The sequence below is a fragment of the Lissotriton vulgaris genome, chromosome 7 (assembly GCF_964263255.1).
Source record: "Lissotriton vulgaris chromosome 7, aLisVul1.2, whole genome shotgun sequence".
Taxonomy (NCBI): domain Eukaryota; kingdom Metazoa; phylum Chordata; class Amphibia; order Caudata; family Salamandridae; genus Lissotriton; species Lissotriton vulgaris.
Genome location: NC_141695.1, coordinates 1,769,774,897 through 1,769,787,136, shown reverse-complemented (window position 1 = coordinate 1,769,787,136; position 12,240 = coordinate 1,769,774,897). Strand labels below are relative to the sequence as shown.

Genomic DNA, 12,240 nt, shown 5'->3' with positions numbered 1-12,240 from the left:
CGGGCCTGGCTGGTAGTTGTAACAAAACCAGTGCATTGAGTCAAAGCCTTCTTAACATCAATTAAGACAAGAGCCTGCTTTTATTACAGTACTGGGATCATTCCAGGGCGCCAATTAGATGTCTTAGGGCCAGATGCATCAAGGAATCGCTAATAAGGAATAGCAAAATGGAATGCATCAAGCAATCACTATAAAAATAGCGATTCCTTAGAATTCCTTAATTGCGACTCGCAAATTGCAAGTCGCAATTAATGAATACCTCCCCATTAATTCCTATGGGCCTAGAGGCCCATAGGAATGAATGGGAAGACAATCTCAATTTGCGAATCGCAATTAGCGATTCGCAAATTGAGATTGCGAGTTCAAGGGTGCAGGGGTGTCCAAAGGTCACCCTGTTACATCCCTGACTGTGATCTGTGCACATATGTTGCGCACACACATGCTCTTAGGGCATGTGTGTGCGCAACATGAAACTTTGAAAAATGCACAAAAGTGCATTTTTCAAAGTTTTTGCAAATTACCATGAAGTTGTACTTCGTGGTAATTTGCGTGCCCTATTAGCGAATTCGCTATTTTTGATACTTTCATGCATTGCATTTAAGGAATCTCAATTTGAGATTCCTTAAATGCAAACAATCGCAATTTAGCGAATTCTCTATTTGCGATTTTTGCATTTGGGATGATGCATCCCAAATGCAAAAATTGCACTCGCAAAGGGCCAGATTCTGAGAATCTGGCCCTTTTGCGAGCGCATTTCGCTTGATGCATCTGGCCCTATGTCTAGAGAGAGTGTCTCATACTGCGACCGGGTATAAAGGCAACTACGGTTCTGGTCACTGTGTATCAGTGAGTGACTGAGCAGCTTTGCACAATCTTGTTGCCAGATTTTTGTCATAGATTTTAGCTTCCAGGTTAATGAAAGTGATGAGGCAACAGGAGGAGCCTTGTGCTGGGGGGCATTCTGGATAACTAAAATTGTTGCAGCACATGAATCATAAGGCAGTGTCCCTGCCTGTGCGGGCCTGCTCCAGTGAGTGAGTACTAAGTAATACTCGAACTGCATAATGCTCCCGCCCCCTGGCCCCGCCTCGTGGCTCTAACCATCAGAGGTGCAGCTTGGGCGAAGCCAGAGATAGACTGCTGCAATGTGGCCCTTCAGAATCACTCTGTGTAAGACTGTCTATGTGAGTGACCTGGTGTTGCCTTGATGCCCTTTTCCTTCTGCTTTGCCCAGAAACACCAACTATCTTCAATCAGTCAAAATGGTGTCAGTGACGCCATTTTGGCTGATTCTATGGAGTTGGTTTTCTGGGCGAAGCAGGAGGAAAAGGCATAGAGGCAACATGAGAGTAGTGTGCACTTCATCCTCATCGCTGCTGCTCCTCATGGATAACCTAGAGCCAGGTCAGCCACAGGGCAGTGGAGCACATCACAATTCACAGAGCACTGGCAAACATTCAGAGGAAACGTAACCACTTCCGCGCGGATGTCAAAGCCAGCTCGTCATGGGCGTTACCTGCGCTACACGCATGACGAGCTGGCTTTGTCACGTAACCCGCGATTTTTTAAAATCCAGCGCACAGCGGGAAAACAGGTAGCGCGGAAGCGGTTAAATAGAGTTTATTCTTTCGTAGTGCACCAGGCTAACGTGTCACTTAAAAATGAAAGCAGCAAGATGCTTTGCTTATTTGGATAATATTGCTTTGTGTGGTGTGGCATGTAAGTTAGAACTCTGCATTGCAAAGAGAAGGGGGGTGCCTGGACGATGTCGGCCAGTGGCGCATAGCCAGTGAATTCCTTGTTTGTGGATTGGCTAAGCGTAACACAGATTACACATCCGTCCATACACAGGGCCCCTATCTTTGACATGTTTAGATCCCAAGATAACAATATCTGTTGCTCTGAGAGTGTTGGGGTGCGGCAATCAGGCAGATATTTTCAGGGCCGGCCTTAACACTGGTGGCGTCCTGTGCGACGGTGTCTGTTGGCGCCCCCCCAATGAGCACCTCTGCCATGGATTCCCTCACTAGCACCCTTTAACGGTGCCCCCTCAAGTCTCCGTAACCAGTGTCTCTCAGATTCATTTCGATTTATAGCATCACTCATACCAGTGTAAGGTGTCAGAGCACTTTACATCACACACATTGTACAGAGACAATGATATGTGTGTGCATCAGTGTATAGGAAATGTTACATCAGACAGGACTACGAGGAGTAGTGTAGGAGTGACATGCCATCGATACTGGCAGGCAATATAGTTCAAGAGTCCTTATTCTGGTAAGGCGCTAATTCAGAATGTAAAACATAACATCATGGTTAGGGGTTCTCTTTAATAATAAGAATTGTTTTCTAATCAAATGAGCTCTTTGGGCAAGATTAGGATGATGAAAGGCTGGGCAAAAAAAGCATAACGCTCTAACATATACCACGCAGTTTGCAGCTCTTTGATGACAGTTAATAGCTCAATGTTCAATATTAGAATTTTGACTTATAAAGGACAAGTAACAAAAGGAGCTCTCTTACAAAAGCAGGAACTAACTGACCTATTTACATTATATGCACTTTATTTGCATCGCACACGTTCTTAGCAGCAGGCATGTTAACCCTCTGCGCTACCTTAGGATGAGACAAAGTTCCACCAGGCAAACCTCCGGTCTCTCTCCAGGAAGACGAGTAATCACCGGAGTTTCCTTGACATTTTAACTGATGCCTTAAAATTACTGTAGGCCAAAAACGCCGCAGCAGGAGGGGCTTTTAAAATGATAACATACTTGAGAAAATGATGCCCCCACCCGAAGTCAGCGCCCGGTGCGGTGGCACCCATCGCACCACCGTAGAACCAGGCCAGGGTGGCAGTGACAGGACAGGTGTGGCCGACCTTACCGTGCACTCTGAGCTGCGCTGTGGCGTGCTGTATCCTCCCCGGTTCCAAGTGCATGCCCACGGTGTAGTTTCCGGTGTAATTCATCTGCACATCTGTGATCCGCAGAGACCCGTCCGGGAGCAGAGACTCTCGGCCGGTGGATTGAGGACCATAGAAAGGAGGACCGCTGCCAAAGAGACTGAGGATGAAGCCACTTCCGCGTCCCCCTCCGCTCCTGTACCACACGACACTTTCTAAACGCCCCTCGTACCGCACAGACAGGGTGACGTTGTCTCCCACCGCCGCGGTTACCACATCTGGAGTGATTGACAGCTGCGCTGCTGTGCATTGGAACAATGACGTCACCCAGACTGACGTCACCCAGGCTGAAAGAAAACACAGAAGAGAAACAACATTAGAGGTGCTGCGGCTGAAACCCAAAAACAACAGACACCAGTGGGTGCGGAGAGACAAAGGCGACTGTAACTAGATGAATGGATTACACAAAAGCATCACAATATCAGTGCAGAGCTACAATGACCTTGAAGTCATATACAACTTATTTGTAATAAATACGCAATTATCCCAACTCATTTGAGAAAAACTTCCTGATAAAATATACATAGTTATTCCGCCAGTTAATTTCATAATCCTATGCCAGGGTTACCAAATAATAAAAATCCAAAAAACAGTTTAACCAAGCTTCCGTAAACCCAGCCTGTGTCCTGCTCCCACTGAGAGTGTGATGTAATCAAGGGTCTTGTCTCTTCACCCTACTCCTTGTTAACTCAGTAACCTGGACCAGTCTCCACAAACCTTGGCAGCATCACTGACCCGAGACCCCTAATGTCCATTACAAAGGCTTCAGCAGTTTAACCCGATCAACCTTTACTTCTGGACAGACACAAGGGGGGGCCGTGGAGTCAGCTGTAGGGTCACAGAGGTGGCCACGCCTACCATGAAAGACGCGTCACTTCCCCCGCCAGCCCTGATGGCAGATATTGGCAATAACAGGGGTCTGGATCTCATCAATTCCCGCCTCGAAGCCGCCTCACTGGACTGGATCAATAAATCTGTGGGTTTGGAGATCTGAGGGTCTCTGGAACAAAGTGACCTGCTGTAGGTTCTCACCACATGTAGGGCCCGTTTACTAAACTTTCACGCCCTGCAGCGCCCCAAGCAGCGCTTCTGCGCTGCGTGAAAGGGAGGGAGCAGAAATACGCACTATTTACAAAGATATGGATCATTCCTGCTCTCCCCTTGCACTGGTGCACGGTGTGCTGCTAGCGCCAACACAGGCACCCTTGCACAATAGCGCCTGCAGTACAAACATGATTGGTTTTGTGCAGGAAATTATAACTTCCTGCACAAAATGAAGGCATCAAGACATGTTCTCTTTCTATGTGCGCTGCGGAATGCGGCTCCTGTGGATGAAATAATGAGGAGAAATAAAGATGCTTCTCCTCGATACACTCCAGTGTTGACACATTCTTTGGTTTACTCGTCGTTGTAAATATGGGAATGTGGCACCATCCATGTGTGGACGCATGGCAACACTCCACCCATATAATGCCCCCCAAGTAGAAATGCTGTGAAACGCAGCTCCTGTAACTTCATTGTGTTGCATTTCTTTACAATGCTGTGCGATGTGGCACAAATCTCCCTTGCGTGGCTTTGCAAAGCTTACTGTTGACTTTGCGTTGTCTCAAAGACCACCCACCGCTGTTCCCCAAGGCGGTCATTTCTGGAGAGGGCTCTGTCCACACATCAGGCTCCCTACACTTCACCTTTCTCCCAGTTCATCTCCTTGTGGATCAAGGTCTCATGAAGGTCATGCAAAGAGATGAAGGTCTCCCAGATACCAGGGCACAGGGCCCCGGATGGAGGTCACGGACAGTAAACAACTCTCGCCCTGGAGATTAGGAGGCATTAGGTCACCTTATAACAATGGTTCACGAGTAGTTCACAATTAGGACCAATAGTGCACACAAATAGTGCGCATCTTGTAACTGGGGTGCACTAACTGTAGGAACACTCACCCCGTGTTACTCCGTCACCTCTTTAATTCACAACCTATGTGTTTGGAAGACTTCTCAAGGTCTTTTAAGTGCATTATACAACTATGGAAGAACATATTAATGAGCAATTCAGAAACACGCCTGCCTCTTTTATCTCCCTGCTTACGTCATGCTTGCGTCATTCATGGGAGACATGGCTTTCCACAATCTTAGATTTTGAAGCTACCGACATAGCAATTAATTAGTAATGTTGTGAGGTCAGTGTCCTCTATCTCTAGATGACGCAATGTGTGACCCTGGGAATCTCCTGTGTGCAGAAACTACAGGCACCGGTCATAGAGTCTCACTGTCACTTGCCTCACCTGTGTGGATCCAGCCCCAGCCGCCATGAACTCGTCCACCGGGCCTCGAGCTCTTCAGGGGATTCACCATTGTGCTTCAAACACCACGAGCTGAGCTCACACTTGAGCTGGGAGAAGAGTTCAGTGTGGAGATCCCGCCCTGTGTCCTCACTCCCCTGTCTGCAGAGACAGGACTCCTGAGGCGTCCAAAATCCGATCCCTTCCTGTGTGCAGTGAGTGTCTGCTCTTGGCCTCTCTCCAGTCTCCTCCGGCCCTGTGTTGCAGGGATGTCTCCTCCCCTCACCAGCTGTGACTCCATGGGTCTGTGGTTAAGGGCTGTGGTTAGAGTCGGTCACTCTTCTGCAGAAAACCTCTGCTTGGGTTTATTTCGCCATCCTAGTCAGTTCCTCTTCTCTAGCAGGAAACGGTTCCCACGCCTTTGGTTATATTTTTAACTTTGCAAGCCTGCTATCTCAGACAGGACATGGAGACACAAAAACCCAGATCCAGAAAGATTTTGCATCGAGTTTGCATCACTCATCTAACACAGACCTGAAGCAAGATCCAGGTTGGTCTTCACAAACCAATTCAAATGGTGATTTATTTTGGTTTGTAACCACAAGTCATTCCGGCCAATGCTCTGCCTTGTGTTACTCTGCTTTAGGGAAGCTTAGATCGAATGGTCCATGGCCCTTCCTGAGCACCCACCCATGGATTGTGTCGCAGGCTCATAAACTTGTAGAGATGGATTTGGCTACAATCAGTGTGGGTAAGGCCCAGACGTGCATGAAGATGACCACATCTGAGGAGATTTGGCCACTGCAGTCATCCTGCACCCAGTCACCCAGTCTCTTAAGCCCCAGCACATATCAGGGAGGGTGCGCGCTGATGGTGGGCCGCCATGGCGGGCACTGAGGCCTCACCAGGGGGGCTCTGCAGCTTTAACGGCAGAATGAGGCTGCCTGCGGCCCATGCAGGGGGCCCCCATAGGAGGGTGGCCTCCTTAGTGCCACATGATGGCACAAACACAACAGGGCTAGAGTTTGGACTGCCAGGATGTCCAAGCGCTACTCTATTTCCGGTGCGCCAGTGGGGCGGGTATATGTACCTCCCCCACCCAGCTGACGATCCTTTTCGCGCCAAGGATCACACCGTCAATTCCAGGGAAAATTAAGTGAACTAAGGCTATTGCAGGATTAGGCACCAAGGGTCACAGCTGCAACCTGGTGGGCTGCGCAAGTTGTCACACCAAGATAGGGTCCGGGGGCTGCAATAGTGGGCACAATGCATACATTCCCTCTAACCAGATATGACACCATTAATGTGTTCGCTATGGGTTAGGAATCAAAAAACCTCTGCAAATCCCTGCAATTAAGCCAATACAACCTGCTGTCTCTCAGCCAGGTGGGCTGCGTTAGTTGTCATCTTAAAGTGTGCAGTGGCCTCAATGGTGGTGAGATAGATGAGTTTGGAGCACATATGCTGACAACCACCAGAACACATATGCATTTTCAGTGAAGGTGCAGGTAAATTGGTTTGCATGTTTCAATACAGGTTATCACGATCCAAAAGCAATGGGATCTGTTCGGCACACTGGTATACCTTTAGCAAAAGTAGGTTTATGGGCCACACATAGAAAACGCTATTCAGCCAAGTGGGGCGCGGGGTTGTCATTCCTAAAAGGGTGCTCTTACCTCAACAGTGTTGGAAATGATGGGTTGGAGCACAAATTCGGACAACTACCAGTGCACGTCTTGCACTCACATTCAAGAAGGCGCAGATACACCTGCTCATATGTTTTACCCCATGTCCTCAAATCCAAAAGCATTGGCAAACGTTTTTGGCACTCTGACATACCTTTGGCTTAAGCGGTCTATTGGTTACTACTCGGGTGGGGACACCCGCATGGCGACACAGCATCTATCACAAAACTCCCCGCCCAATGACATTCTCCGGGGGGGTCCATATTTCTCTTGGTACCGCACACGGTCATTAGTGAACCCCAAATGTGGACTTACCAGCAAGGGGGGTAACCAAGGGCTTAGTCAACCCCCATATGGAACTGCACATAATGGTACACAGTGAACAAGGGAATATACCACGCAGAAGCCTGGTCAAGAGGAGAGCAGTAGTTTCAATTTCTATGGTAATATCTCTGGCCGCGCCGGACTCCCATACAACGGAGGTCAGTTGATAGAGAGAAGGATATTATGTGGCCACAATTAATAACAGTTAACAATTATACCAATGGCCTTGACGGCAAACTCCACCATGATTACCAGTGAGGCCTTATACCAGGGACGGGCGGTAATGGGTAAACACATGACGCAGAACCATCTAAAAAGAAGCCCTTATTGGTGCAAAGGGCACAATAGGGATTTCTTAGTAAAAAGTGGTAAAAGTAGAGATCAGTTGCCACAACCCCAGGGAAGCCATTGAACATGCCTAATGGGGTAAATTAAGCTGTGGTTAAATCAGAGAACAGTAGTTCCCAATTTAAGTGGAGGCCATCGAACGTGCCTACGGAAGGATAAATAAGCCATGTGCAAGCACACCCAGCATGAGGGCTTGGCTCAACACTAATTCAAATTCAAACAAAATCAGAAGGGCTTGGTGAATTAGGCATGGTCTCTTTGGTGCATACATCGCAAGGTTTCCCCGATAGGGCCGGGAAATACCTGCAGAGGAAGATTTGAATTGTCCAGTCAATAGGACTGATAACCATGTTTGAGGTAAATGGAAATTGTCCGGGTCTGGAAAGGCTGTTGAAATTTCTTGCAGGAGGGTAAACAGCATTGGGGCAAAATGGGTTCCCGGCTTTATCAGTCTCCTGCATGCCGAGACCACAGGATGTTTTGATGTGGATGGGGGTCCATTTGTCTAGTTGGGCATGGACCTGTTTTGTTTGGACCTGGGTGATGCCCTAGTATCAGCAGAGTGTAAGTAAGAGGGCCTGCTTTGGTGGGGGGCCCTGGGTATGATGGTTTCCACACCCAGAGCCATGGCGGAGTTACAGGGCAATCCAGAGACTGAATGGTACATAGGGGTACCCTCTTCAGGACCAGAAGAAGGGTGCAAATAGCAAATAGCCCCAGGAAGTCCTTATGGCAGGACCCTGGAGAAACGACAGTGCCCCGTGAGTCCTTTGGGCGGTTGTAAACCTGAGTAACTGAGGGCTTGCCTGGATACGCTCCGCCCCCTCATGGGGCGTGAGTAAATGTGTGGACTGGTGGTCCACAGGAAGTAAGGGGTAATCCCCCAAAATGGTTATCACCGATTGGTTATGCCACGGTGCAATTTGGCTCATCAGGTGGTCAGTCAGCATAGGCGCTGCCTGCCCTTGGATCGCCTGTAAGTTGACCCACCATGTTGGCATATTTCTTATGCAAATCAACCTGCAGCAATGTTTTCTCCTAGAACCAATGTGTTTTGTGTGTTCTTTATTATGGTATTGCTGTGTTTGCAGGTTGGGTGTGTTCCTGATGTTGACACTATGGGCTATGCAGAGCTCTGACGGCTGCGGCCTCTGGTACTGAGCTAGAATCCCCATGTTACTCGGCTAACCTCCTGCTGTGAGTCTGCATATAGGGGGTGTCCATTCAATTGGTGCTACAGCAAATCGCCCCCCACATGCACCCTCCCCCGCCAGCGTGCCCAGCATCATCAACCGCATCCAAGATGCAGCAGCGACCCGTCAAAGCCCTGAACCATGGGGACAAGCCTACGAGGTTCCACATCACAAGGCATTCACTGTTGGGATGGCGCAGCCTTGAGCCCCCTATTAGACTCAAATAAGAAATTGGTACCTTGGTTATACGGTATGTATTGTAATTTGAAATAATAAGGAATAAAAATAAAGTACTCCCTATATTAGTGTTTATATCACTGTGACCACACTAAGTATATTTATCTCTTTTATATAGTCTCCTATCTCGTCATGACCCACAGACACGTTAGAGGTTATTACTAAATGATTTTTATTTTTTATTTTTATCAAGTAAGAAAGTTTATATATCTCTCATTTCTGATTTTCAAACACTTAAAGAGACAGCAGATACATATAAATAATTTTGATTAATTTGAATAGTGTGTTGAGGGATCTTTAAGATATTGGGTTTAAATTAGTTCCACCTAATTGTTTTCCTCATATGAGTCTGCGTGATCTCAATAGGAATGTCTGTTTTAGGTTTTGGTGAGACATCCTAACTCGAAACGAAGGGCTTCTATTCTGTTGTATATATGTAAAAATTATTTGTATATACAAACGTGTTTGAAAATCAGAAATGAGAGATATATAAACTTTCTTACTTGATAAAAATAAAAAATAAAAATCATTTAGTAATAACCTCTAACGTGTCTGTGGGTCATGACGAGATAGGAGACTATATAAAAGAGATAAATATACTTAGTGTGGTCACAGTGATATAAACACTAATATAGGGAGTACTTTATTTTTATTCCTTATTATTTCAAATTACAATACATACCGTATAACCAAGGTACCAATTTCTTATTTGAGTCTATATTACCCAGGTACCGTTTGGTTTAATGGGTTTCCCCTGTCATACATTGAGCCCCCTATTAAGCACCATGCGGTGGGTCCCTGGGGCATGACAGAGGCGCCCCCTGGGGGTGTCACCATTTGGCAAGCCAAATGTGGTTAAAGGGGGATGAATTTTGTCCAGGTTTCTGTCATTCCCTCTGGGACCCCCGTGCTGGGGCCTGCAACATGGGGCTGCTTCTGTCTTCTGCCTGGGGGCTCCAAACTGACAGAGAGCAGCACAAGCCATTGCCTATGCAAACAGAGGACCAGTTCCTTGAGATAACTGTTCCCCAGTGCTCCCTCTGGCGGTGACTTTGGTTACCCCTGCATGTGAGGACGCAGCGGGTGTGGACCGGGACGTAAGGCTCACATCCCCAGTTTCTGCTTCTACGGGAGGCGTGACACTCCTGCTCTGCCTATGACTACATAGCTGCTCAACACTTAGATGGCTCTACTGTGGAGCTGCTAAATCATGCTTCTTGCAGACCAAGGGTGAGGGTGGCCCCCACTCTCCTCTGTTCTCCAACCTCCCACTTCTTCACTGCCTGGTGAGCCCTTTGTGAACATCAAAGTGCACACAAAATCGACCAAGAGCCTGACCAGAGGCACACACTCCATCCTTGACACTACACCACCCTATGTGGAAGAGACCCAGCTCAAAGATGATGACCCCCAGTGCCCCTCAATTCATCCAACAAGCTGGACCATATCCTGGAGGCCATCACAGACACGCAAGAGAGGCTTGAGATGAAGATCTACAGGAGGGCGAATGATATCAATCTCTTGCGCGACGACCATTGTATTAAGTTAGATGACAGGGTGGAAATGGCCTAGACTGTCCTCCATGTGGTACATTCATTGGTAAATGAGCTAAAAAAACAGGTTACGTCTCTCACTATGAAAGTCGCACTGTTGGATCAACGGGCTGAAGATACGTAGCGATGGAACAGGTGAAACAATATTGAACAAGCATTTACAATGCAATGGTCTCGGCATTGTTAAAGTTAGAGCTATTGGCATTGCTCATGACATTTTTTATTTGTTTTTTTTAAAAACATATAAATAAATGGCATTGTCATTTACAATGCCAATAGCTTAATCTCTCGCAAATGCGAGACCTATTGCATTTGCACCCACACACAGAACCACACACAAAGCCACACACACACATACAGAGCCACCCACACAGAGCCACCCACAGTCATTCACATAGAGCCACCCACACACAGAGCCACCCACACACACAGACAGAGCCACCCTCACACAGACAGAGCCACCCTCACACAGAGTCACACACACACAGAGCCACACAGAGGCAAGAAAAAAACCGAACAGCAGCAGGGAACAGAGGCAAGAAATAACAAGGGCAGCTCCCCCCAGATACAGAAACGTATTCACAGGTGCTTTGTGAGTTTGCAACCGCCTGCCCCACCTACAGGGCAAATTGACCTAAAAAAACAGGCAGTGTCACCCCAAGGAGGATGGAAGCAAAAGAAACTAGGAGTGCGGGATTTGGAATGAAGACCAAGGAATGAGGGATGCAGAATGAGGAACTAGGAGTGAGGGATGCGGAATGAGTACCTAGGAGTGAGGGATGCGGAATGAGTACCTAGGAGTGAGGGATGCGGAATGAGTACCTAGGAGTGAGGGATGCAGAATGAAGAACCAGAAGTGATGGATGTGGAATGAAGAAATGCTGGCATTGATGCTGTGCCTACATGGGCTCTTCTGGCATGACATGAAGCCTGGGACAGACAGAGGACCCGCTGAATCTCAGTGACCTTTGCATGCACAAGGTGTAATTTCCGCCTTATGTGTCACTCCCCCTTTTGCAAACATTTGCCCTAGAGGGAGCGCCTCGAGTTTAAATCTGATGGAAGACACTACTCTCTGCCCTTGGTGACGTGGCATATTTCTTTAGTGTTGCGCTAACACTGCATTTTAAAATAATATTAGTAAATACGACGCTGCACAATTCTCACCCGATTGCTCGGCACAGCACCCAGTATTTTCATGCAGCGCTACGTTGAATGGTATTTTTAATAACTGTGGGACTTTTTCAGGGTGTGGAGACAAGGAAATGGCTGAATTGAGCTGAAAAAGCAGAACTTAATAAAACTTAATATAATTGAGATGAATCGGGTATCCTCAATGTCTTTGTCTTGTTTACTGCCAGTAGAGCGGGATTACTTGGGCCTTATTTGGAGAGATGTGTGATGTGACGTGTAATCGGATTACCGTATATATTACCGTATATACACACACCGAGCGCGCATCTTGAGCCCTTTGCAGGCCTCTGGTATCCACTGCTTCCTGCTCGGCAATTGCCCTAAGAAATAGCACTCAATTTAATGGAAGAGAATTAACTCACCTTAAAAGACGAAAGGCTAAATTAGTTTTGTGAAAATTCAATTTGTTATCCTCAGATAAAAGTAGATGTCAGCAGCAAACTTTTATTTTAACATAAAATGTGAA

General features: G+C 47.2%; 1 protein-coding gene across 5 annotated transcripts in view; it reads right to left on the bottom strand.

The window, feature by feature from the left end:
- LOC147706636 (cell adhesion molecule CEACAM16-like) overlaps positions 1-12,240 on the bottom strand; it is a 109,861-nt gene that overhangs the window by 73,870 nt on the left and 23,751 nt on the right. For 2 of the 5 annotated variants that reach the window (XM_086933122.1, XM_086933126.1), the window contains exons 1-2: positions 5,244-5,458; positions 2,884-3,249 (exon numbers count right to left, since the gene is read on the bottom strand). In XM_086933122.1, the coding sequence (XP_086789248.1) occupies positions 2,884-3,249; positions 5,244-5,313 (436 nt within the window). In that variant the 5' untranslated portion in view covers positions 5,314-5,458. Of the gene's footprint in view, positions 1-2,883; positions 3,250-5,243; positions 5,506-12,240 lie in introns of those variants that run through there. The other 3 variants (XM_086933125.1, XM_086933123.1, XM_086933124.1) reach the window with 2 other exon arrangements.